The following is a 26,976-nucleotide window of genomic DNA, read 5'->3' as shown; positions in this document are numbered from 1 at the left end:
TGTTTGGTTGCCTGTTAACAAACAAGGCTTCCAAACCACTTTGCATCCATCTCTGCCTCACGGCATCCACTAGCCTGAAAGCAAACTCTTCCGACAACCACCCACCAGCTGCAGCCTCGCCAGGTCCATTGCCAGACATCAACCAGCTTCAGCGCTGAATATCCATCGCCTTCAGGTAGCGATCCCACCAGCAAGTCAACTTTGTACTTGCCTTCTCCTTGCTCCACAGCATCCCAGCACCAGGCGATTGCCTCCTTCCGCTTGTCAGCTTGCTGCCACGGGGCAGGAGACCACCAGGGCTGAGTGCCACCGAGTTGCCCATTTCTCTCTGGGGAGGGCAACTGCCGAGGCTTGCTCCTTGATCCACATTTATACCCGCTCAGCTGCCAAATGTGTTTGTGGCATCACAGTCAACCCACAGACAATGGCAGCAGCTGGGGAGGCACAGGGAAGGGCCAGGGATTCTTAAAGGGATAGATGACCAAAATTAGCTTCTAATTGCATTCTATACAAGATCTTAAAGTAGCTGTCTTATTGCAGAAGAATTTTAGAAATACACTTGAAAGAGAAGTTGCTGAATTACAACTCATTACCAAACTAAAAACTATGGAGAGACCTGGTCTGAATGGAGATATTGGATTCATGTCCCATTATACATACTAAAGCTAATTTTGGTCATCTATCCCTTTAAGAATCCCTTGCCCTTCCCTGTGGAACCAACTGCCGTAACAGTCTTCAAGAGTTCTAAGGCTGAAGTATCTGACAAAGTGTGTATTACACACAAAAGCTCATACCTTGAAAACTTATATTGAGTTGATCTTTAAGGTGCCACTGGAATTATTTTAAAAGTTCTTTTCATCTTGTTATTTATTATGACTATGACAGATCAACATGGCCTTCCACCTGAATCTGGTGTCATTCGTAGTTGACCTCTCCCACGCACACTGTCTTAGGCGACTTATTCCGGTTTTCAACTTCGGCTTTTGATCTCAAAACGTTCGGTTTATCACAGCTGATTCCTCTGTTCATCTTGATTGGAATCGGAGGGACCGGCCTGTGCATCATGCGCCTTGCTCTTCGCAACCCTGATGTCAGGTAAGTGCCACCCCTCAGGGCAGGATCTGTTAATGGTTTCAGAACTCACAGAGTTAAAGAGTTCTGGTGACGTCTCTTTCCTGAGGCGTGGTTAGAAACACTTAAGGGAGGGGTTTGACTCCGTGTGTTTCAGTCTGACTCTCGGACGCCATGCGAAAGGGAGAATGTGTCAGTTCTCGCCAGGTCTGAATTTATGGTGTTATTCTTCATGATTAAAACGCAAGAGTAGATAAGGACTGCCTTGTGTCTGCTCTGATTTATTCCACACGTGCTGCATTTTGCTTCTCACCGCTGTGTTTCGCTCTGCTACCGGCAAGAGAAAGAGGCCTGAGGAGGATTTTTGCAGGAGGCACGGATAGCTTGCAGAGTTTAGCAACGGAAGTGGTGCCAGGCTCCATGTTCAGTCTCTGTGTACACTCTTGTCCGGTGTAACCCGAACAGGATCAGCCCTTGGCCTCGTGCTGACAACTGCCATCCCCGCAAAACCACGTCACGTGCTCCCCACCTCCCAGTGGCGCTGGGTGTCCTTCACTGATGGATGCGAGGCAGCGCTTTTGAATGGGACCTCAGCTGGACTCCCATCCGTGGCAGCTGCCCACTACTTTACGCAACTCAGAATTCATCACAGGGATCCGTGGCCTGAGAGGATGGGAGCGAGCTTGGCTTCTTATCAGAAGCGACACTGCCACTGAAGAGCGTCTGGGGACCCAGTGGCAGGGACTGGTGGCCTGGCTGGGCCAGGCTGATAAGCACCCTTCCAAACTCCTTGGGGGCAGAGCTTTTGCCACTTCTTTAAGTGTTGCATCTTAAAGCGCCACCTGAATAAAATATGACCTGCTGTGCTCCAGAGGTAGAATAATAATAATAATAATAATAGTTATAAAACAAATTATAAAACCACAGTAAAACATGAGCGTCAGCTTCTTAGCTTTAGAGTAAGAAAACCAACCATTCCTCAGCCGAATTGTATCCAAGGCATTGCAATGAGCGGTACAGCATAGCTAAAAGGGTATTTGGGAAGAGAGTAAAGCCAATGAACTGTCTCAGCAGAAAGCACAAAGTCTATCAGGAACCTGTCATGGAGAAAGTGTAGGATTGGGTTGCCAGCATCGAGTTCTGTCCAGCACTGCCTCACCAACTTGCCGCTGTCTCTGGTGCAAGGCAGTGAGAAGCTGCCCTTGCATTTATGTAACTGTGTATTAACTGGCTTTAAAGGGCTTTTACAAATACTTGGGGTACGGTGGCCTTTTTTTACATCCCACATTATAAAAGAAGTGTGCTCTTCTGGTGGCACTGAGGAGGCCATGATTGTTAAATTTGGTGGGAACCATGTGCCAACAGTTGGGCAGAGCGTTACGCTTTATGCTGTATGTTTTTCTTCTTCTTACAAAGATGTACTCCTTGCTGTCTGCCTCTTGTCACATTGCTCTGCCTGGCTGGGACAAAAAGAGCAACCCAGAGCCTTGGAACAAGCTGTGACCCAACGACCAGTTCAAGGTATGGTAGGAAATACTTAACTAGGGCTATGATGCTGGTTATCTTATAGGCCAGGGATGGGGAGCCTGGTGTCCAGCAGAGATTGTTGGGACTCCAACTCCCATCAGCCCCATCCCTGAAATCTACGGAAGATGGGTAATAATAATAATAATAATAATAATAATAATGGCCATTTGGTGGGAGGAATAATAAGCTTCAGCTTTGGAAGGCCTGGTGTGTGTGATCACAGCATTTGGGGTTGGACTAGATGACCCTTGGGTTCCTTCTATGATTCTTCATTCTCCTCTCCAGTTCAGTCTTCTAAACTCTGACTGAATAAGCAGGATAGATCCCTGAGTTTCTGCCACTGACCTGTGGTTCTTCCTGCAAAATTGCTTTTAAGCCCATTAAAGTTGAATGTAAAACTAACAGATTTTGGGGAAACTTTTTAAAAATGGGAGGGTAAGGGGGCCTTGGTGGGTGCTAAGAAGGGTTTCTGAGGGTGCCATGGAGTCCACATGCCACACGTGTCACAAGGGGGGGGCCTCCTCAGTCATCATGTATTTATTAGCAAGTGCCCCCCCTTGAGGCCTGGTTTCCCCAGCCCTGTCTATGTATGGTCTGCCTGTGACGTCACAAAGAGATCCAAGGGGGCAGGAGGGGGACATTTTTCAGCCCAGGGGCTGCATTTCCCTCCACACAACACTAGTCAACACTAGCAGAGAGAAAGTTAGCATCTCAGGAGAAAAAGCACTTTTTCATCAATCAATCAATCATTTATTGTATTTCATCTGGAAAACTATTTAATAAAGATTATTTTTTATTAAAACCTTTGAATGTGTTTGAACTGTGTTTGAGTGCGCAGAGAATGATTTCACTTGACAGCAATGCCCTTAAATTACACAATCATGGAAGAGTTAGACAGGACCACGAGGGTCTTCAAGTCCAGCCCCTGCAGGAATCTTTTGCTCTACGTGGGGCTCAAAGGACGGCCCTGAGATTAAGGGTCTCGTGCTCTACTCAATGAGCTATACGGATTGATCTAAATAGCAAACACCAATTATTTTTTACAATTTACAGTGGTGTAAAATAAAGGTTGTAGGAAATGAAATGATTGTTACCTTTTCATTGTTTAAGGATGCTTTATTAAGACTTTTGATTCAACACACTTATTTCAATATACAGTTGTACCTTGGCGCAATTCCTATTGGTTGGCCGGAAAGGCACCTCACCATCTGCTCCCATTCGCCTTCAGTTCTCTGCAACTCTGCCAAACTCCAGCCCCGGTGCGCCCTCCCCACGGAAGGAGAGCCGCGAGGTATCCCCGAGTCCAGCCTGTTCTTCCCTATCCTCTCCCAACCTCGCACCAACGTTCTCTTCTCCTTCGCTAGGGGGTGGCCCTGCGGGCTGCCGGAGCTTGCTCAGCAAGGCACCCTGGGGCTTGTAGTGCAGCTGCTGGGCCAAGTGACCAAGCCCAAAGAGAGCCCCCAGCCTCCGTGACTCCAGCGACTGCAGCAACAGTGACCCCCTTCTCCGTGCCTTGCTGAGCAATCGCTAGCCAGGGAGAGCATGCAGAGTTCCACAGCAAAACACCCACATGCGTCTTGCGCTGTTGGTCTCTTCTCCTTCACTCTCCTGGGGATTGGGAGGCAGGGGGCTCTCTTTGGGCTCTTGGGGTCAACATCCTCAGCCCAGGCGTCATCATGGGTTGGCTCCTTCCCTCAATTTTTATATAAATGACGTGATTTCCTTGCTGAAGATTCATTCCAGGTGCTTGCAGTCATGGGGTTGTTGTCTGTCACATGACGGTGTATGTTTTCATTCCACAAAGTGGGAAGTGATGGAGACAGGATGTTTGTGTTGCTGTGTACCGTGATGTGGGACTATTGTCCTTTGTTCTCTCTCTTTACTGCCTGATGAGAAAGAGGAAGGAGCTAAGTCAGAATGCTCTGAGTGTTTTACAGTGGTACCTCAGGTTCAGAACTTAATTCGTTCAGGAGGTGCGTACTTAACCTGAAACTGTCCTTAACCTGAAGCACCACTTTAGCTAATGGGGCCTCCTGCTGCTGCCGCGCCACTGGAGCACAATTTCTGTTCTCATCCTGAAGCAAAGTTCTTAACCCAAGGTACTATTTCTGGGTTAGCGGAGTCTATAACCTGAAGCGTCTGTATCCTGAGGTACCACTGTATATGTAAATAAATGTAGATTAGCCAAATGCTGAGCTACTGAGTTCTGTTACGCGGACTGCGCAAACTCTGCGGATCTCTAAGTGTTCTGATGTCTGTCGGTATCAGTCGCTGATACCGCTTTCAAAAGAAAGCTTTTGAAGCTCCCGAACGATTGACCAGGAGGGAGAGAACATGCCAGTCGGGCATGTGTCTCTGCCAGGGTCCTACTCAAGAGTAGGACGACACCCTAACATTCCTACCTTCATAATACAAATTCTCACCCTCCAATACTCACAGGAAAGCATATTCTGGTGCTGCTTTACGCAGATGATGCAGCTACCCTCTCAAGATCACTGACAGGCCTTAAAAGAGCCATGAAAACACTGGCAGCATATTGTAAGGAGAGCCAACTGGAACTCAATTACCAGAAAACCAAAATCATGGTTTTTGCCAAGAGGCCCAAACTACGTACATGGTACATCGATGGTCACAAGATCGAGCAGATCACCTGCTTCAAATATCTGGGTGCAGCCCTTTGCTCATCAGGAAGCAGAAAAGCCCACAGCCACTACGTTCAACGTGCAGTGAAAAATATAATAACTACTCTAGGCTTTAGCCCACAGATTCTACTTGACATGGGGTATGAGCAAGCAAAAATAAATAAATTAAACAGCGTGTGGAAGACACACATTGTCCGGCAGATCTAGCCAGGTCCCCAAAATTTCTAATTAATGAAACCAGAAGATACCTCACCTCCCAAATGCTATACATATCCAACCTTGAAATCCCCAAACAGCAAAGGGCTTTTACTCTGGCCCGTTGTCAGGCCCTCCCCTCAGCTATTCAGGAAGGCTGATATAGGAAGACACCATACAAGGAGAGGAAATGTCCATGTGGCTCCGGGCAGCAGGAAACAATGGAACATGTCTTCTTCCATTGTCAGTATTACATAGACATATAGAGAATACTTTAAAAAGCAATGCCCTCAAATTAATACTTGGACTTGTTTTGATTAACTTCTGCAAAAGAAGATACGGTTAAATAAGTTAACCAAAAATGAAAATAGAACTGTGCTGAGGATGAAGTAAGTCAATTGGAAGAAAAGAAGAACTGAAATATGGTATATACATATTGTTTATTATTCATCTTGCATAAATTTCTGTATATTACTTTGATACATATTTTTTGCATTTGTATTTTTTTTTTCATTTTTCTATATTTGTTCATTATTATTTTTAGGTTTAGTTGTTTGAATGTGTGTCTCAAGCGCATTTGTGTTCACTCCCTTCTGATCAGCATTTCTGAGGACATTTTTTGCATGAAGGAACTGAATCACAAAATTTGGAGGCATGCAATTTTGGAGAATAGCTGCATTTCGGTTCATATCTTGGTTCTGGAAGAGCAAATTTAGAAGGTTTGCTTTAAACAACCTTAGACTGCTCCCTCCATCCTTCCTTCTGGGAGTCGCTTCCAGCAGCAGAGCTAATCCTCGCAGGCTGAGCTTCTGCACTTCCTTGTTCCTGTGCTCCAGCCAAGGGAGGAACTGCACCAGGGTTTCCTTGCAGGGCTGGATGCCCAGGCGGTTCTTGAGCAGCTAAAGAACCCCAAAGAGAAAGACGCTTACCAGTGAGGAGACCGGGGAGGAGAGTGTTATAGGCACTTCCCTTGCCCCCACAAAGCACTTTTCAGACGGCGGTTAATACAGGTTTTCGCTTTATCCACCACCTGTAGTTTTACTACACACTTTAGAGTTCTACGCAACTAAGTTCTGCTCTGATTAGAGCCACTGAAATGAATAGAACTAGAGGAGTCATGTACATTGATTCCTATGGGTCTACTCTGAAGATGACTAACGGTGGAGACAACCCTTAGGGGGAAAAAGGAGCTATGACACCAGGAGGACCTGGTGAGGAAAGGAGCGGGCCTTTAATCCTTCGCTCCCAATCTAAACTGGGATGGGTGCCTGTTATCTGCATCAGGAGAATGGAGAACCTTTTAAATGGGGAACCTTGGGAACAGTAGTCCTTTAAACCACCCAGAAAATAATGTTATTGGATTGCTTTATGTAGATGAGAATATTCTCAATACTTCCACCAAATTACAATTCCTGAGGTTCCTTGGAAGAAACCGTGGCAGATGAATTGATTTCTAAAGGTGATGCCCTGAAACACCCCCGAGATTATTTTTCTGCCTATTTTCTGAATCAAATCAAGGAATGCAGAAGCTATGGCTAGGCTCAGCAAGATCAGCCGCTCCAAGCAGCTGCTGAGGACCCTAGGAGACCTTCTTCTGCTCCTGGGAGGGCATTTCCCTCTGGGAAAGACACAGGAGAAAGATTCCGCAGCCCACATTAGGCAGATACAGAGAAGGGGGCTCTTTGCTCTACCCACTTGTCCCCACTCTTCCTTCAACGCCTGTTCCCTTCACCTCCAGAAAGATGGCTGCAGTGACTTCTGGCACCCCGGCAAAGCGCTTATTCTTCAGAGCTGAAATGATGTATGCCGCCAATCCAGGAATCCCTCACTGGCACCCACTGCTGAAGCCCCTGAAATGTGTAACAAACAGGATCTTATGAGCAAAGGGAAAGGCACCCCAGAAAGCAGAGCAAAGAGAAGCACATTCTCACACCATGCAATGAATGAGTTCTGCTTGTTTGCCATAATGTTTGAAGATCACTGTGCTCTTCCTCTTACCTCACCAGGGCACATAATCCCTGGTCCAAGGTGTCGGGGCACAAAAGGAGGTCCAAGGTGGCCATCTCAGCGGGTTCATCCATAGTGCTGAGAAGCAGCTGTAGTGTTTCCCTGGCCTCTGCTTGTAACCAAGGCAATGGCAAAGTTCGCAGGAAGGTCATTGGTACAGACGGTGGGGATCAGGACCCATTTTTTCCAGCTCTTCAGGCCAGCTAGGACAGAAGCCAGCTGGACCTGGAGTTCTTCATGGCTGAAGCCCTCCAGCAAAATGCCAACGGGCTCAGCAACATCCAGTGGTGCTGGGATACTGAGGAGAGAGAGGAATTGAACTTTAACAAAAGGTTTAGGATGACCAGCAGCTTCTGGGTTTCTAACAAAGGTCTTGAATGTCACCTGGTTTTTGCTTAGTGTATCATTTTAATGGTTTTATAACAAACTGTTCATTTTTTACAATATTCATTGCTCACTCTGAATTGAGTATTTTCATCCCACAGCTTGGGAACAAAGGAATAAAAATAAACAGGGGGGAAATAGTATTCAAGAACCACCAAATCATATAAACCACAAATTAATAGCATTGTCACCAGTGCTTCTTTTCTAGGAAAAGAGATGCTGGTACTCAGTGCACAAGGACCCACTGGCCCCACAACCCAGACCCCAGGCACAAAAGCTGAGGGCTGCTTGTTTTGTGCCCTTTGTGGACTATTGTGGGAAATATTATAGCTTAATGAACTCGAGAGCAGGATTTAAAATATGAGCAACAGAAGGAATTAGAGAATATATATAGCACTGAAGTGCTGATATAAGAAATAGAAGGTACTGTGCAGCAAAGGAGGAGACATTCAAACACCATAGAAAATGGGATGGGAAGTCAGGAAAAGACAAATTTATGTATTGAACTATATATTCTAAACTTTTGAAAATTTAATAAAATGGAACAGCTTGGTGTGTAAAACAATTTTACACAAATTTCAGCTCTTGTCCTGAAAACAAATTCCTGGGCTGAGCACATCCTCAGACACACCTTGTTCTCTCATATTTTCTAAGGCACCGCCTCACACCCCTCTCCATCCCCCATGCAGGAAGCAAGAGGCATCATCACCGCTCAAGGGCACACCCAGGCAAAATATCTGCAGGGCAGGGCCAGAGAAGGGGTTCCCTGGTGGAATGGGAAGGGAGGTGGCCACAGGACCATCCCAAGGACCAGCTAGATATCTCTGGAGGGCCACATTCAGCCTCTGGGTGTGAGGTCCCCCTGCTCTATGCCATGGTCAGGGCCACACGCCTCCATCTCCCAATGCCCGTGCCACTCCCAGCACAGCTAGACTAGACCCCAGGAGCTAAGTCCACTGGAAATGGCCATGTTCACTTACTGCCAGGAGTTCATTGGAAGCCGTATTTTTCTCAAAAATAGCAAAGGGTAAGCACCACAAATCTTTGTACACCTGTACATGCTGAGGATCAGAGAACCTCAGTTCAAACGGTTGCACATTCTGCTGCTGGGCAACCACCATTGCTAGACTAGAACCCACAGCCACCATGCCCAGGTTCTAGGAGAGCCCGTGTGGTGGAGTGGTTAGAGCACTGGACTAGGACCCGGGAGACCAGGGTTCAAATCCCCACGAGGCTCACAGGGTTACCTTGGCCCAGTCTGACTCCCTCTCAGCCAGCCTGCCTCACAGGGTTGTTGTGAGGATAAAATGGGGAGAAGGACCTTGAGCTGCTTGGAGGAAAGGTGGGGTAGGAATGTCATAAACAGATCAATAAACTACCAGTTGTGGAAAGTTTACCCAAACAGCCACACCATATTTCTTCTACAGGATTTTGTTATTGATGTTCACCTCTGCTTGCTTGTACAAATAGATTGGGAACACCACTTCCAACCTGCCTGCATTGGGACACAATTGCAAGATTAAAAGCTTCTCTTTTAGCTCAACCAGAGTTTAGCATGTGAACTGACTGGCTTTATACTGAAGTTGACTTGCTTTAGCAGAGCATATCATGTTCTCCAGTATTATCTAGGATTAAACTGGGGAACATTATTTTTTTTTTCATTTTCTGTTGCATGAGATTTTTCAACTGTTCTTATATGTTCTTTCAATGCTGATTTCAAATCTGAAATCAATTTTCATGTACATGCTATAGTTATCTTTCAATTTCCGACTTTTGCTGATATGTCATATTTACACTGGGGATAAGTGGACACTGACACATTGATCTACCCTAACCACATGGTAATTATTGTTTCGCAAACTTAATTTTTCTTTATTTTTATAGTTTTGTAGCCTAAATATTTGTATTTTTCAGATCGGACCATGCAACAGAAAATGGAAAAAAAAAAATGTTCCCCAGTATACTGTGTATCCCAAAGGAATACATTTTTTTGCATACCTCCAACATATACATATTTATGTACGTAGATATACATGTCATTTTAAATACTATACATGTCATGTTCAATGCTATGTAAGTCACTTACATTTATACTCATATTGTACTACTTTGGCTATGTGTTTAATAAAATATTGAATTCTTGCATTGTGAAAAGCAAAGATTATGGCAAAAAGTGGAAAAACATGAATTGCAAAAAAACTAGAGTTTACAGAACAAAACCAACTTTAGACACAACGAAATTAGGTTAGAACTGCAGGTTAGAAATTAGGTTAGAACGAAATTAGGTTAGAACTGGGAAACACTGTTTCCCAGTGTTATTTATTGTTGCTTGATACCTGAGTCTTGCTCCTCAGGAAATAGACTTGGCAATACCACCAGCTTATTTTTCCATAAGAAAATATAGTGTTCCTTTTGGCTGTACCAGAACAGCAAAGAGCAAATTTAACTCCAAGCACTACAAAGATGGCATACATTCTTTTAAATGTACAGTTTAAGGCTTGAGATGTCCATAGGCAATCGTGTCTTGTATTTAGACAGAGCTGCAGCAACTGTCCCAGCAGCCCTTCATCCGAGCAAGTGGTGACTGGAACCTCTTTGTTTACTCTGGCACACATGATGAACTTAGTTGGAACAGCTGCTGTGGGACAGATCTGCCCCCTCTCTCTGCTTTGTCACATTGCAATTTCCACGATTCTCTGGGACACTGTTTTGTGGGGTCTCAGGAAAAGCCACAGAGGCCTGTTTTTGTCTTTTGGGGGGGGGGGTTAGCCTAAATGATGCCATTTTGCTTCTGTAAAAAACTGCCTGCTTTGGAGTTTAGGAGGATGAGCCACAAATATGTGAAAACCAGATAACGTTGCTAGGCGATTGCACCTCCCTCTGCCAGGCGGACACCTCCCTCTGTCAGGCAACTCTCCCCTTCAAGGGTGTCCTGTTTTGATCAGCGCAAGGAACCTCGAAAGGGGGAATGCCTATAAAAAGTATGAACAAAGGCTATTTGGGGCGATTTCACCATCACACTGGTGAGTGTGGCTCTCCTGCTCTGTTTTACTCAGCTGAATAAACGAGTGATTATGGGAATCTCCTCTGTCTGTGGCATTTATTGGCTTTTCAGTGACCAAGACAGCTTGGGCCCGGTCAGCAAACCCCAACATTGCCTAATGCTATAATGTGCTATAAACTGCTTTGAGATTATTTTATTAAAAATATAAAGCAGTATAGAAATGAAAATAAGAGTAATTCTTTTTCTGACACCTGCTTCTATATCTCTCCCTCCCTGTCGGTGGATTGCTAGGGGAAGGAACCAGGCCACCCTTATCTTACCAAAGGCTCTGCAATGTGAAAATCAGGGCTGCACATTTCCCACTCGCGGCCCTCATCCTGACAGAGCTGCTAGGCACCCGTCCACCCCACGAGCGGGGCCATTTGCACAAGGCCTCCAGATTTGCCAACAGCTAGCAGCTCTCCCAACATGCGTTGTAAAGCGGTAGTATTTATAAATGTGCAATTGATTGCATCTATATTCCCACTGCAGAATTCACACCAGGGCTACTGAAAAAGGCAGATGCCGTTTTGTTCTGTTCGGCAGTGCAATAAAATATATTCCCGTTATGTATGCATGTATGTATGTGTGCGCGCGCGTTGGTTTTTGTGTGTGTGTGTGTGTTTTTAATGCAATCAAGGTGCACTTCAGCCGCGGCCGCTGTGGACTTTGGCGGAAGGATGGAGAAAATCCCTCAACGCCCAGTCCTAATAATGCCGACCCAAGATGTAAATAATGTTGCATTCAATCGGGGATTGCTCCCATGCCCATGCTAAGTGGAGTTAGAGTTGCCGCTTTAAATCGTGAATTTATTTACAGTGACTTACCGAAGAGAGATATGGAGGTCTTACCACTGTCAATTGTCTCCCCCCCCCCCATCTATTTCTCAAAGATATTACAGAGCAAACGAACAGATCCCATTAGAAAAGAATGAGCTGTGACGTCATAGCCATTACTTCCTCTTTCCTCCCTCCCTCTCCCAGTGGAATATAGACTCTTCCTCCGCCCCTTCTCTTAATCTCCCCTTTCAGGGGAAGGCAAATGGAACGTCCTCCCTCTGATTGGTGGCGCTGCGGAGCGGACCCCTTCTCGCTGCCTTCTGATTGGGCTCCAGGGGCAGCCAATGGGGAGGCGGGGTGGCGCTTGTTGGGGAGGCGAGCCGAGTCCTTCCCGGGGCCCTCCCGACCTCGGCTCGGTGGGTGGTCCCGGCGCCAGGCCCTTCTCCGCGGACGGGAGGGGTGCGGCGCATGCGCATATCAAGGCGGCGGCGCGAGGGAGACCGTTGGGGAGGCAGGCGCCCCTCCCCCGCAAGACCGGCTCCGCTGAGGCGAAGGAAGGAGGCGCCGAAGCGGCCATGAAGGTGCGACCCGGGGAGGGGGGGGGGCAGGTTTGAGGGACACCCTGGAAAGTGGGGAGGGGGGAGTGGAGGTGGGGAGGCAGGTAGGTGGGGTGTGTTTTTTTGAGGGAAGGGGGGTTGTCTTCCATTTTGGAGGGGGCAGCCAGGGAAGAGGCGGGGCTGGCTAGGGGCGGAGCCTTTTCTTGAAGGCGACGAAGTAACGGTAACAGCCCCCCCCCGCGCTCGCCTGTCAGTGGGGGGGGGGTTAAAAGGGCGCCTTGCTGCCCCCCGGGAGGAGGGGGGGTGGAGGCCCCTTTATCCGGCAGAATCCCGGGAGTCCTGTGGCGCCTCCAGAAGACTTTGACAGCGCACTCCTCCGGCATGTTTACTCGGGTGTCTGTGACAACATAATCCCGATAGATCTTTGGCCTCCGTTTGGCTCGGGATAGAATGGGAGTGTGTTCCTTTGGGGGGTGAAGTCAGACAGCTGGACCCCCAGGGGACACACACAAGCGCCCGCAGAGAAGGAAGACTCTCTGGGCTGCATCCACCAGGGCTGGTTTTTTCTTAAATGTTTTTGCCTGAGGAAGTCATTCTTGGAGGAGACGCATTAAAATAAACCGACTTCAATTAGCTGTGGCTTACTTAACTCCACTGATTTCAGTGGGTCTGTCCTGTGTACAGCGTAGCACAGATCTGCACCATCAGGACTGGATTACTGCAGTGCATTCTGTGTGGGGCTTCCCTTGTGCTTGAGCCGGAAGCTGCAGTGAGTGCAGAATGCTGCCGCGCAAGTGCTGACAGGACGGAGGCATACCTCACCTGTGCTCTGCATTGGTTGCCGATTTGCTACTTGGCCAAGGTCAAGCATATAAAGCCCTTAGCAGCTTGGGACTGGTTTACCTAAGAGATCGCCTTACCCAACATGTGCCCACTTGACTGCTTCAGTAGGTGGAATTGACACTACTATGGGTGACATATAATACTTGTTCCACATTTGTAAGACCTTGTTAGTATGGCAGCACCTACACTTTGGAATTTGCTGCCTGTTGAGATCAAGCAGGCAGCTTCACTGCTCTCTTTGGCACCTGCTAGAAACATTATCACCTATGTAGTTGTTTAGAAAATTGAGGTAATTTTGATCTGCTTTAGTATTTTAACTTTAAAGTATGGTTGTGATTTTTTCTAAATTTTACTGGTTTATGTTTTGTAAACACTTGAGGGTTGTTTTTTTACAATCAAGCGTTATATAAATTTTATGAAACAAATAAAATAAAATAAAATTTAAAAGCACATTTGCCACACATCTAAATCTCATGGACTTCCCTTGAGAAGAATCTTGCGAACTGAAATACAATTCACAACACCCTTAACAAGCTACAGTTTCCAGAATTATTTAGAGGGGGGATAATGGGTGTTGGATATGTTTTATTTGTATGGTGATGATCAGTGTAAGCAATTCCCCAGATGGCAGGTGCATTTGTGACTGGCGCAGGTCCAATTGCGACCCTGTGGAGATCTCTAGATGCCAGGTTGGCGACTGATATCTCCATCTGACTAGCCCCTCCAGCTTTCTTAAGCAGATAAGCACGAGAGCTTATGTATTTCATTTATATCCCACCTTTTTCTCCAAGGAGTACACGGTTCAGCCCCATCTTATTTAATCCCAACAATGACCCTGTGAGGTAGGTTAAGAGGCTGTGACTGGCCCAAGGTCACCTCATGAGCTACATAACTGAGTGGCAACCATAGCCTAGGTTTAAGGTGCCATTTGGCAATTAGCTTATATATTTGAGTTTCTGACACTGGTGTGCATCTGCCCAGATCTGAGCTTACTCCCAGTTTAGGTGGTTACAGAATTGTAGCCTCGTTTTACTGGGTTTAGTGGGGATTACTCCCAGATGAGTGTCTGTGTGCAGAATTGCTGCCCACTTACTGGGAAGTATGTGTGTAGGATTCCAGCCTATGCCAACCTGGTGTTTTGAATTAGCACCAGGTTGGCACAGGCCAACGTAGGCTATGCATGTTTAGTTGGAAGTAGGAAATCAATGGTTTTGGTGGGGTTTATTCCCAAGGAAGTGCATGTGTAGGAATGCAGTCTTGTTGTGACAGAATGGGTTGTGGACCAGAACTCACTTCATCCCACACTGGAAGTTTTCTCCTCAGATATATTTTTAGCAGCTCTTTATACTCTGCCTTTTTTCTTAAAAAAAATGCAAGGTGTACATAAGATCAGCATAATGGAGAAACATAATGCAATCTGTGATTTCTTATTAATCTAAAAAAAAAAAAACAACGTTGATAAGCAAAGCCAGTTTAAAATAGCAGCAGAAAACAAGATATAACCAAGGTTCTAGAAAAACCATTCACATAAATGTAATAAGTATCCTTTGTGTGTAGCATATGATATATACACACAAGGGCTGTTCAGCTGATTAAAGAAATCAGAGAGTGCATGTTTACTTGGGAGTAAATACCACTGAACACAACATTACTTTTGAGTAAACGCACAGGATTTCACTGTTAACCAAATAATCAAATATGTATTAGCTGATCAATTAAGTATGAATAAATGTGCATGTGAATATAACAGTATTTAAATAAACCCACAGAAGTTAGTGGCTTGCTGGAATCTAACAAAGGAGGGAATGAGAATTCCATCTGTTCCCTCCTGTGTGCAGGAAAAAGAGGAGCACTCTTCTTTAAAGTGCCACCTGCCTGTCACCATTTTTTATAATTTCTGTACTAGTAAAATCAACAACTTAATAAAGGACTGCCAAATGAATTGTGGTATGTTCTTATTTGATCAAATATTCTTAATTATTAACCAGTTTAAATGTTGCAGCCCTAAAACATGCATAACACCGAGGTGGAGAGAGAAACTAAACAGTGCGCCAAAGTGCCACTTCAAGGTGCTATAAAACTCTATTACATTTGTTGTAAAAGTTAAAATAGGGTAGGCTGAACTCGAGGGAAGGAGTGGGTGGAATTGTTATTTATAAACTGTTGTACATATAATAAACAGAATGCTCCTGTTCTGACTCTCTGTCTGTTGGTGAGAGCTGTGTGCATCTTTTCTGTTTGTTTTGAGCCCAGTTCAAGGTGTTTCTTTTGACCTTAAAGACCCTATAATATCTTGCTCCTGAGCAGCTTTAGAAGCACCTTTCCCATATAATATTTACCCACCTAGTGTATTAGGATCTGCCCATGAAGCCAATGTCCCGGTTATGTTTCCTAGCCCAATAAGTGTGTTATCTCTGAGGAGCAGAGCTTTTTCTGTGTTGGCTCCAGAGCTGTGGAGCGTAGTCTTTCTCTTAGCAAAGGGAAATACTTTCCCCCCTGCTGTGTGATTTCCTGTTTTGCTGTTGTGTTAATGTACTATTTATTTAAGGTAGTTATATACTATACCATTTTTCAGGGGGACCGCATAAAGTAGTTTACATAAGATCATTGCAATAATAACTATCAATTAATACATTAGAATAAAATGGAAAAGGAAATTTGTTTGGAAGAATCTATTACTGCTTTTTCTTGGGGCCAAATGATTTTGCAGGTGCTGTGGAGATGGCAACTGGAGGAGGAAAGCCTCCCCCCCCCAAAAAAAAAAAACCCTGGCAGTTGGATGATAGAATCATAGAATCTTAGAGTTGGAAGGGATCCCAAGGGTCATCTTCTCCAAGTGCATTCAATGCAGGAATCTCAGCTAAAGCATCCATGACAGATGGCCATCCAACCTATGTTTAAAACCTCTAAGGAAGGAGAGTCTACCACCTCTCGTTGCAGACTGTTCCACTGCTGAACAGCTCTTACTGTTCCTAAACATCTTGGTGCCAACTAAGTGCATGCACCATGTGGTGATGAGAACAAAACTTGAGAGTTTTCTTGAATCCTGCAGGGGTAGTGCTTACGCTCCATGTTACACATGTAGTTTTTCACCTCTAGGTTTTTTCAAAGTTATTCACCTTCATTAGCATTGTTCTGTAGAGCCAAGAGCCATTGATTGTGTTGTTTAATCATAATGTTTTTGGATGAAGACAGGTCTAATCCAAATTTGGTGACAGAGGTGAATAGCTGCTCTGGATTAACAGAAGAACATAGCAATGTGCTTCCATTTAAGTGATTTTTGCAAGACATAAAGGCCCACCACCTTCCAGTACTTGAGTCAGACTTGAATGCAAATATTACTGAATTGATATAAGATAATTTTATAGGTATACCCATCTCAAAAAGAGAAAAACTTGTTGGTGTACAACCAGCACCAGAGTCTTAGGAATTTGGACTTTAATCTGTAGATAATTACAGTCCTGCTCACTAAGGAGGTTGCAGCAGGAGAATATCTCATCTCTACCTCCTTTCCTCTTTCAATTTCTGTTGATTCCTGGTAGCCTATAGGCACCTTCTCCCAGTTTTTTAATATTGGGCAAAATATAAGGATGTGGAGTTGGTGGAACTTGGATGTCCCAAAGGCTTGCCTGATTAACATTCTATCAACCCCTTTTAAATTTGGCTTAAGTATACGTAAGAGAAATTATCTAAATCTTGCCAGAGGACAGGAGAACACTGAGTCCTTGGGTAACTCTTGAGGGCGGCTCACCTAAAGCCCGTCTTTGGAATTTAATCCCATTTGCCCTGTCCTGTGTAGCTTGTTTTTAAGCTTCCTGCAGCTGATGTAACAGTGCTACGTCTCCTTTACAGGTTTCTTAAGAAGCCTGACAAGATCTTTCATTTTTGCTTTCACTTTTTAAGAAAAGTTTCCAATGGTATACAACATCAGAGTTTAGAAGAAGTATGTAAAATCCAGTAAAATATGTACAGACATGATATAATTGGCTATTATAGCAACTAGGATAAAGAGCCACACCTCAGCAAATGGGTTTCTGATAAAAATGCCTTCATGGAATTGCTGGATTCCTGGTTGCTCTTGTGCTGTGCACACCAGCCTATGTGCACTGCTCTTTAAGATTATGTCAGTACATAATAAGACCCCACTTAGCCATGATTTGATCATGGATGAAGGTGCTGATTTGGCATGTGCTTCTGAGACCTGGTTGTGTGAACTGGGAATTGTTCTGACCCAGATGCTTAGTACAGCATTAACACAGACTGCAGGACACGTTACTGTGGTCCATAGGACTTCCATCTCTACCAGGAAACTCTTCTGACTTGGAACTGGCTTTGAAGACCTTCAGTTGGTGTTGGGCCAAGGAGACAATAAACTAGGGTTGTTGCTAGTGTACTATCCATCTTGCTACCCTGGGCACTGTGGAACCCGTGGCAACCTTGGTATAGCAAGTAATAACTGGTGATGAAATAGACTGGATGATGGCTAGAGTGCCTGCAGCAAATGACCAAGCACAACAGCATAATTGTGGCTGCTGTGTGGTGTTGAGCACTGTGAAGAAGGCCCACTTCTCTGTCTCCATCGCATCTTGAAGTAGCTGCCCAGTTGAGCTTTTTGTATTATCCGGGGCTTGTTAATATCTATAGGGAATGGGATTTTAGACTCTTTAGAAGCCCACAGTGACTTGTTTGCAAGGCACTTGAGCACCTCTACAGCAGTTTTGTTGCTACATTAGCGCTCACTGCACTTTACTGTAAAATGTCCAGTGGAAGTTATCAAAACCCATTGCTTTGTGACAACTACCTCCCGATTGCAAATCCCCTTTTTGAGAAAGGTGATTGAGAGGGTTATGGTTCAACAGCTGTAAGTACAGTGGTACCTCAGTTCTCGAATGTAATCTGTTCTGGAAAACCATTAGATTTCCAAAATGTTCAAATACCGAGGCGCAAAGGGCTGGCTGCAAGTTCAGTTGGAAAAATGGAAAAACACGCAGCAGAAGCCGTTTGACTTCGGAGGCATGTTTGAAAACGGAAGCAAGTACTTCTGGGTTTTCGGCGTTCGAAAACCAAAATGTTTGGCTTCTGAGACACTCGAACACTGAGGTACCACTGTACCACAAGTTTATAGTTTGAGGATCCATCTATGTTGGTAGAGGCACAGCTGACCTCAGTGGTTAGAAGTGCAATTTACCAGCTTTGACCATTTCTGAACTGGGATAGCCTGGCCACTGATGTCTGTATGTTGGTAATCTTTGGCTTGCATTATTGCAATGTGCTCTATATAGGGCTACACTTATAGTACAAGTTTTTCATAGAATATATGTTACAGTATTCTGTGTATTCATTTGGCACATGTTCTTGTCATTGTATTGGGAGGGCTAATCCTGGCCTTTGGAAAGTATAAGATTCCAATACATTTGCATCAAACTACCACAAAAATTGGGTGCTTTTAACTAAAATAAAAATTAAGTGAACTGTGCAAGAGTTATAATGTGTTCAGTTTAACTAAATACCTTGCTCTGTCATGAAGTTCAAAGGGACCTCATCTCAAAACACTTGGATATAGTCAGGTTCTTTCTTCTTGGCTATAAGTCATGATCTGTATTAATTCTGTTTGAATTCTACTGCTTTGGCTCAGAAATAAGAAAAGAGCCCAAACTTAAATGTGATTAATTTAAATCTCTTTTCTAAATCTCACAACCTTTCGGGAGCGAACAGTTCACTTGGTTTAGTGTGTGTGCTTGCGTGTGCATTTACGCAATATTAAGGTAAGTTTTTTATTCCTGGGATCATAGCTAGGAAAATACTATAAAATGTTTTGGCTTCTGGAATTTTTATAGCCTTGTAAAATTACATAGCTGAGGTAACTGAAACATCACTCTTTTCCTGCCTGTCAAAAATGTCCACCACCACACACTTTTATTTTGTTGTGTCTACCCATGGATTGTGATGCAGCTTATTTTGATGTGGTCTTGTTAGAAGAGTTTATTTAAACTCACACAATGGTTTGTAGTATAGGCAAAACCAGTTCAAGGCCCAATCCATGAATAGTGTTTTCTTGTGCAAGCCTCACTTCAGCAGATGGCAAGTATTTATAGCAAGTATATGCTCAGCTGTAACCTACCTGCATTGCATAGGATGCATTTCCAACCAATTATGCCCTCAGACGTAAATGTTGCCTTGGAAAGTGCTGGGCTGTTTGAGTTACATTGGAATGGTTAACTTAACACATCCTTCAAGGCAATAACTACTGTGTGTAAAATAAAAAAATAAAAGTCTAGGAAGAAACAGGAAGTTGGTTGCCTGACTTGCTGTGTCTTTTTTTTTTTTTTCAGGTTTATATGCTGGCAGTTTTTCACACACATTTTCTTTTGCTAAAATAGTTATTAGCTTAAATACTATTCTGATCTTGCAAACTCGGCTTATGTAAATGTTGCTGAGAAGAGCATGGTGCTTCTTAGCAGAATGCCAGATGCCATTTTAGATGGGATTTTAGCCCTTTTGGCATCAACTGTGATCCCTCAAGCGATGCTGTCCCCTGGAATCAGTTTGGTACCCAGGGCTCAAGAATTAAGTGTGCAAGCACCATTCATTTTTTGCTTTTCTCAGTGAAATCAGTCTCAGTCATCTCTAGTCTAGATGTCTAGCAGAGAAAGAGGCTGTTCCTTGAAATGTAAGCTGGGTGCTTAATGGGACACACAAATGAGAATATGCACTCTGAAAGACGGGCACAGTTATTTCGAAGAAAGGAGGTTTAGATGAAGGAATAATGAGAATGGTCCAGGAACCTTGATTTTTCTGTTTTTATCTTTTTTTTTATCTGTAAACTGCTTTTGAGTCCCATCAGGGGAAAAGGCAGTGTACGTATGTACCTCTTTCTTTCTTTCTTTCTTTCTTTCTTTCTCTCTCTCTCTCTCTCTCTCTCTCTCTCTCTCTCTCTCTTTCCCCCTTCAGAAAAGCTGTATTACCTGGCACACAATTAATCAAATGATCAAAATTTAATTTGGTAAAGTTCTCCATTTAGATTTTTTAAAAAATCTGCTTGGTAGTTGACATTATGTTGGGTCAAAAAAGTAGCCCATAACTTTCTCACTGCTGGTTCATATAAAACTATCCTCTAGTAACAAACTTAACTATCGTCCAATTTAAAAGTCCTCTGATTGACCTTCTATAAAATTCGTAAGTGAATAAAGGAATATATTTTTATGTGAATTGTATGAAGAGAAATCATATGGGATATAGCACACAATGTTTTTGACCTGGCGTGATGCACCACCACAAATATGGTCATTTGTTCCAGTTTAGGGGTCAGATGTTCTGTGGGCATACCATATTTTTCCGTGTCTAAGACAAGGTTTTTTTTTTATTAAAAAGCAATGCTAAAAATTTGGGGTCGTCTTGCTGCCTCGAGCAGGAGATTGTCAGCAGCGTTGGGGGGGGTGTGAATGGTTGCTGTGGCCAGGTCTGCTGGCGATTGGCTGCTGTGGCAATCGGTCGTGTGATTGTCGGCTGCTGGCTGGCAAGCGGGCATACGATTAGTGGCTTCATGGATGAGTGTGATTGGCAGCGTTGGGTGAGCGATTGTCGGCAGTCCCCCCCCCCCCCAAAAAGCTCAACAACTCTGGGCAAGCTTCCCCCATTTCCTAAGTTTTGAGTCCCAAAAAATAGGGGTCGTGTTATACACAGGGGCTAGTTATACACGGAAAAATAAGGTAGTTTGAAATCTAGATGAGCTTTATCACTGAACTATAGCTTTATGTAGCTTTCTTGAACTTTTGAAGTGAGAAGTGCAGGTTATAAATTATAGATAGGATTATGAGGACAAGGGAACAAAGGTGGTGTGCATTTTTCTTAAAATAAAAAAGGAAAAGATGGTTTTGATAGTTGCTAGTTTTGCTGTCTAGGTGTTGCTGTACTAGTCTCTCACAATTTGTGCAGTGGTACTGAAACAGGTTTTCTCCTTTTTCTACATCTATCATGACAATTGTTCAGTTGCCAACATTCTGGAAATGGTGTACTGTGCTCCTAGAATGATTGCTACAGAAACAAAACAAAGTACTTCTTCCAGAATGCTTTCTGCAGAGCTGGGGCCCTTTTGAAAATAGGCTTCCTGTGCAACAAATATGCAGTTTTTGCTGTTTTGTTAAGGGGGATCCTAATTCCTTTCCTCAAGGTAGCCTATCTGTAGCAGGGATACTCTACTTTCTTCTTTGGTTATGTGGCTCTCATGATGTTAGCACTACCACAAGTTTAGCACTGAGAGAGGCGTGTTTGTTTTCCTTTTGGTCAGGAGAGGCTCCTAAATTCAGGAGAATTACTAGCTGACCATGTTGGCTTGTGTTTGTGTCTTACAGGCGGGAGCGACATCCATGTGGGCTTCCTGTTGTGGGTTGTTGAATGAAGTCATGGGGACAGGAGCTGTTCGTGGCCAACAACCTGGATTTGGGGGTGGAGCAAATCCCTTTAGATTTGCACCAAGTACAGACTTCACCGTGTATACCTCTTCAGCAGCAGGGGGATCTAATCTAGTCTGTAAATCTTGTGGCCTCACATTCTCTGTGTTCAGAAAAAGGGTGAGTATATAGCACTTTCCGTCACTTGAGGGCTGTATGTCTCTGCCTTCCCCCACCCCCAGTCTTTGGCCCAAAAAGCCTATTGCTGGACCGGGGCAAGGAAAGAAGTCTGGCTCAGCTTGTAGTATACATTGTAAATCCCAATATTTCTGTGTTATGAATCTGCTTGATGTATTTGTAGGTTTCTTAAAGTGTATGTAAATAATGCTTGGAGGAAAGAAGATGTCTGGGTACTGGTGACAATTGTGTTAACATTCTTCTGGCTTGTTTCTCTTCTGTGTGTGCACTTAGCATGTCTGTTGTGAGTGCAAGAAGGATTTCTGCTCCATGTGTTCAGTCTTGCAAGAGACCCTCCGAAGATGCTCCACATGTCAGTTGTTGCAGGAGACAGCATTCCAGCGTCCGCAGCTAATGCGTTTGAAAGTCAAAGATTTGCGCCAGTACCTGATACTTCGAAATATCCCTACAGATACTTGTCGAGAAAAGGAAGACTTGGTAGATCTTGTACTGTGCCATCATGGATTGGCTTCTGAAGAGGATACAGACACTAGCAGCTTGTATTCAGCACGATCACAGACTTCTAGTTTTTCTACACATCCTATTTCTCTGTCAGGTTCTGTATCATCCTCTCAGGGAGACTTCGCACATAGGCATGAGAGCACAGGAAATGAATTACAGATACAGGTATGGTAGTGTGTATTGGGTGGGGCAGTTGGGCTCTTTCTGCCCCTCTGTACCCTAGGGTGGAATGGGGGTGGAGCTTGGCCTGGAAGCTGATCCTCTGGCTCTGCATCTTAATTACAGTACAGATAGCAAAATGCATCCATGTGTTTTTCTCTTGCTGACACAGGAGGTGGTGGTAATCTGGAGGAGAGAGAGAGGAATTGTAGAAGTCAGTTTCTGTAGTTCCAGAAATTGTCAACTATTGTTATGTTTCTTGTTCTCAGCAGGCTGTGATGCAACCTAATATTGACATAGCCCCTAAATGCCTTTATTTGAATGTTTGCTCCCATTCTATCTTAAGACTAAGATCAGAGGCGGATTTGAATATTGAACTTATCAGTGACAAATCCCTGCTTAAAACATGTTTGTTTTGTAGAAAGTTCTCTCTTTAATCTTTTTAGCTTACTGTTGATTTTAATTATCTTTTGAATGTTTTTAATTGACTTGTATTGATAATCCTAAATGTTGTATTCTTTTTGTAAATCGCTTTGAGGTTTTCTTGCAATCAGGTGGTCTATATACTTTATATATACATGCTTTCCTTTGTGCAAAGTGGTCTCTGTGCTGAATCCACCAGCCCATGAGACTTGCATCTTCCCACTCCCAAATTTCCTGGCCCTTCAGCGGTGCTGGGAACAACAGCCTCCACTTGTGGCGAACCTCCTGAAATGACAGAATGACCCACTGGAGTCCACGAAAGTGCTTCCTTGTCTGTGGCACTATGCATGTGTGCCACCAGGGACAGTCAGATCCAGCTAATGTTTACTAGAAAATCATGATGGGTGACACACAGCTTTCTGCCAGGTTCCCCTGCTACTCGTGCTTATCCATCTCATCTCCAACCCATCCCTGAACAAGTCACCAGAGAGGACTTCATTCTTTCTCTGCTTTTCCACATAGGTAGTAAGTAGTAAGTAAACAAAAAACGTAACTCAGCAATATCGAAAGCAACACAATGGCCAGAAACAATTACAGTATAGAAAACTTTATGGAATAATGCAAAACATCAAAACTATCACACTGAAGTCTCTGAAAGTCCTTGAATAAGTCACAGTGCCAGACTTTACCCAGCGGAGATCAAGCTTGTAAAGCTTTGGATAATTGGCAAATGTCCAATTCTGATGTCCAACTCTGAACTCTGCTGAACAGTGTTTCCAGATGGCAACTACTGTTTTGTTCAGTTCATCAGCTAATTAGTTCAACAAAAACTTGTAAGTAGAAAGATGTGTAACATCTTCATTAACCAATCTTTTTTAGAATTGATATAATATACATGAGAATGAAAGATACTCTGGAACAGTGCTCATATGAGTGTTGAAGTAATTGACTGATGAAGAACCGAATGAAACAGTAGTTGCCATCCGGAAACACTGTTCAGAGTTCGGACATCAGAATTGGACATTTGCCAGTTATACAAAGCTTTACAAGCTTGATCTCCACTGGGTAAAGTCTGGCACCGTGACATATTCAAGGGCTTTCAGAGACTTCAGTTTGATAGTTTTGTGTTATTCCATAAAGTTTTCTATACTGTAATTGTTTCTAGCCATCGTGTTGCTTTCCACATAGGTAGTCAGAATACAGATAGAAAAGAAGGAAGGAATGAGGCTTGCCATTGACTGTGGCACAAGGTGGCCAACAAACCTGTTGAAGCCCTGCCTGTCAAGAGCTAGCCAGAAAGGAACTGTTAAAGAGTGCTGTCCCACTCTAGGAAGGACATTTTTCTAATTTGCAAAGTCCTACCTAGAGCAATTGGCAAGATCCCTTCCTCCGCTACCGGAAAATCAGTGGCGCTGCCAACAGCCGACTCTTCTCTCCCCTGCCCCTGTGCTGCTTTAACATCTAGCCTAGATGAAAAATTTGGAGAATCGAAAAGCTTGCATGCTATTTGGGAATCTTTTGTTAAAGGTATTGCCCTAATATGGATTTTGCTTATACTCTTGTGGGTGTAGGGACAAAGTGAGAGACTCTTGGCAAACCTTGGTGAAGAGGAGGAAAATGCAGAGCAGGTAAGAAGTGAATCACCCGGTGAAATTTAGGTCTTGCAGTCACTTAAAAAAAAGAGAATGAACTTCCTAATTTGATGTAGCGATACAAGATTCGTAAATGAAAATTCTTAAAATAATTTAAGACTTGGAAACATTCTAAAACAAATGCATATTTAATGTGTGCCAGGCCTCCCCTTTCCCCTTAGGCAAACAGAGTTAATGCCGCCTGCTTCTTTGCTAATAGATGTCTTATGAATTTTAGACTCCAGGGCAGTCCAGGAAGCGTGCAAGAGCCTCACTATCTGATATTTCAAGCCTGGATGATATTGAAGGGCTAAATGTTCGCCAGCTGAAGGAAATACTTGCTCGCAACTTTGTCAACTACTCGGGATGCTGTGAAAAATGGGAGCTGGTGGAAAAAGTGAGCAGGCTCTACAGGGAGAATGAAGCAAATCACAGGACTTGTAGGTGTACTTATTCTCTGTTTGGGGGTGGGCATGTTGCTTATTGTTACAGCCCTCTTTGCCCTTCATCTTAGGGGCTGCCCTGATGTTTTGTTAATGCAAAAAATGGACCATCAGTGTAGAACTACAGTTCCACGCTGCTTTAAAGTTGCAGTTATAATATTCCTTCTTTGTCTAGCATAAACAAGTCTGCACTAAAGCAGCTTGGCTTAATATTCTTTGCGTGGGGTTACCAATTGAAAAGACCTATGTCATGGCATGCCTCCCTCTCTAACATGGGTTCTGTTGGTTCTTGGCAGTGGGGGAGAAACCTCAACTGAACGATGAGGACGACAACCTCTGCAGGATCTGCATGGACGCAGTGATTGATTGCGTGCTTTTGGAGTGCGGCCACATGGTCACCTGCACGAAATGCGGCAAGCGAATGAGCGAATGTCCCATCTGCCGACAGTATGTTGTAAGAGCCGTGCACGTCTTCAAGTCATGAATGTGGGAGACCAAAACCAGAGGCTTCTCAGTGCGCTTTCTCTGGGGCTGAGGCACAGACCACGGTAGTCGTGTCTGGATGCCCCATGGTAGGCCTCAGTTCCAATAATTCATAGCATCCTGAACAGAAGCTTAGGAGCTTGACCAATGTACTTCTGCTCAGGCAGACAGATGCCTTGTTAAGGATAGAGCTGTGTTACTGGATAAAACCAGAAACTGGTTGACTCTAACATGCAGCAGCAAATCTAGCATTACTCATTGCTCTCTTCTGAAGAATAAAGCACATTACCCAGTGGAAAGGCCAGGAAGTAGGGTGCTGCCTTTCTAGCAAGCAGCAGGAGTGAGGATGCCCAAGTGCATTTAAAAGTAAGTGTACCATCCCAAGGAATAGTTAGCTGCAGTCTTTTAAATGTTAAATGAAATGCAAGTGGGCCCTCAAATGTACCACTCACACCCATCTCAAGCAGACAGATTGGTGAATGTTTTTTATTCAGGCAAAGGGGCTCTAGTCCCAATTCCACATGTACCCAATGAAGCGCAGTAGCCTTAATCATAGTACCTAAAGCTACCCTACCCCATACTTGCTTCTAAGGTGACCCATTCAGTTTTGATTATTCATAAGTTCTGACATGTTAGAAATTTCCTACAGTGAAATGAGTATGGAGTAACAGAACAGCCAAGTAGAAAGGTTTCTTCAGAGAAAACAAATCCTTAATAGGAATCATGGCTTCCTTTGTTCAGAAGCACTACCAAGTTTACTGAACAGCTATTTCAGTGTTTTTCTTGCAGGATACCTTCATTCCAGTTTCCTGGAAGACATAGCTAAAGCATATCTGGTGGAAATGAGTATGGAAATGTGAAGCTTCAGCTCTAGGATCAGGTTGAAATGGTGCAGAGAGAAAGAAACACATTACTCCCATTCTTGGGGTTGCACAGTACCAAATACTTTACTATTAGAACCTTACTGAATTTGAGCTGAGAGGAAAAACCTGAAACATGGCAATATTTTGATAAAAGTCTTTATCCTCTTCCTAAAGTCCTGCCTCACCTCTGTAGGAAGAATGGTAATCCTGTCAATCTGGCCCAGAATGTCTTAACAAGGAGTTAAAAGTTCCTTCATTGCACAGTAGGCAGGTATTGCTGTTTTGCTTCTCAAAAGCAGATAGTGTAAAGCTTGTGCGCACAAGAGTAAATTTTAATGTTTGCGGGAACTAAGTAACTGGGAAGGCTCTGAGACTGAGTGGGATGGAGTACCATTCAGTCTCCAGCCAAGACAGAATGTATGACTTTCATACTTTATTTTTCAGAAGGGAGCAAGATAATATGGCTTTATTTTTAGAAAGATCTTTTTTAAAGATAAGGTGCAGAAAATCAGCTGATCAAGTCCTTGTTCAGGGAGTACATACACAAAGAGAATGTAGCATACCCCTAACATTCTGAACAATGGCTGTTGACTTAATAAAACATTTTGTTATCTGGCATTGACTTTTTTCTTTCGCGCCTGGCTGAAGCAGCCCATGGGATTGGGGAGCCAGGAAGGCCAAGCTCCTAAACTGTCCCCAGCACAGACTACTGAGGGGTGTGTGGGTGTCTTTAGCAGATAGAAAGCTATACATCCATTGAAGGAAGGAATCCCAGTCAGTATTACTACAAGGCAGACATGAGTTGCATATCAACCAGAGAACTAGGTCACCTTCCTG

The 26,976-nt window shown here is 43.9% G+C and overlaps 2 protein-coding genes and 1 long non-coding RNA gene across 9 annotated transcripts in view; 2 read left to right on the top strand and 1 right to left on the bottom strand.

Moving 5' to 3' along the window:
• The first annotated feature begins 799 nt into the window (after positions 1-799).
• LOC308465401 (uncharacterized protein) overlaps positions 800-26,976 on the top strand; it is a 321,144-nt gene continuing 294,967 nt past the window's right edge. The window contains exons 1-2 of one of the 2 annotated variants that reach the window (XM_080985389.1): positions 800-1,095; positions 2,488-2,592. In XM_080985389.1, coding sequence (XP_080841515.1) covers positions 1,089-1,095; positions 2,488-2,592 — 112 coding nt within the window. In that variant the 5' untranslated portion in view covers positions 800-1,088. Of the gene's footprint in view, positions 1,096-1,576; positions 2,593-26,976 lie in introns of those variants that run through there. The other variant, XM_080985388.1, reaches the window with a different exon arrangement.
• On the bottom strand, positions 5,857-11,976 carry LOC308465415. 5 transcript variants are annotated; one of them, XR_013980406.1, is made up of 5 exons: positions 11,697-11,976; positions 9,074-9,321; positions 7,434-7,740; positions 7,131-7,285; positions 5,857-6,334 (listed from the first exon to the last, which is right to left on the bottom strand). It is a non-coding gene; the product is annotated as an uncharacterized lncRNA (long non-coding RNA). The 5 variants fall into 5 exon arrangements; XR_013980407.1 differs by having other exon boundaries at positions 9,206-9,321; XR_013980408.1 differs by having other exon boundaries at positions 9,224-9,321.
• Positions 12,034-26,757, top strand: RNF34 (ring finger protein 34). Of its 2 annotated transcripts, XR_013980393.1 has the most exons (7): positions 12,034-12,229; positions 21,400-21,618; positions 21,910-22,302; positions 24,291-24,347; positions 24,589-24,790; positions 25,090-26,029; positions 26,066-26,757. XR_013980393.1 is itself a non-coding variant. In XM_080985203.1 (6 exons), the coding sequence occupies exons 1-6, from the start codon at positions 12,224-12,226 to the stop codon at positions 25,275-25,277; spliced, it is 1,065 nt and encodes a 354-aa protein (XP_080841329.1). In that variant the 5' UTR covers positions 12,034-12,223; the 3' UTR covers positions 25,278-26,757. The 2 variants fall into 2 exon arrangements, 1 of the variants encoding a protein (XP_080841329.1); XM_080985203.1 differs by having other exon boundaries at positions 25,090-26,757.

The sequence above is a fragment of the Podarcis pityusensis genome, assembly GCF_964106645.2.
Source record: "Podarcis pityusensis genome assembly, chromosome: 16".
Taxonomy (NCBI): domain Eukaryota; kingdom Metazoa; phylum Chordata; class Lepidosauria; order Squamata; family Lacertidae; genus Podarcis; species Podarcis pityusensis.
This window is presented reverse-complemented; position numbering and strand designations above follow the sequence as displayed.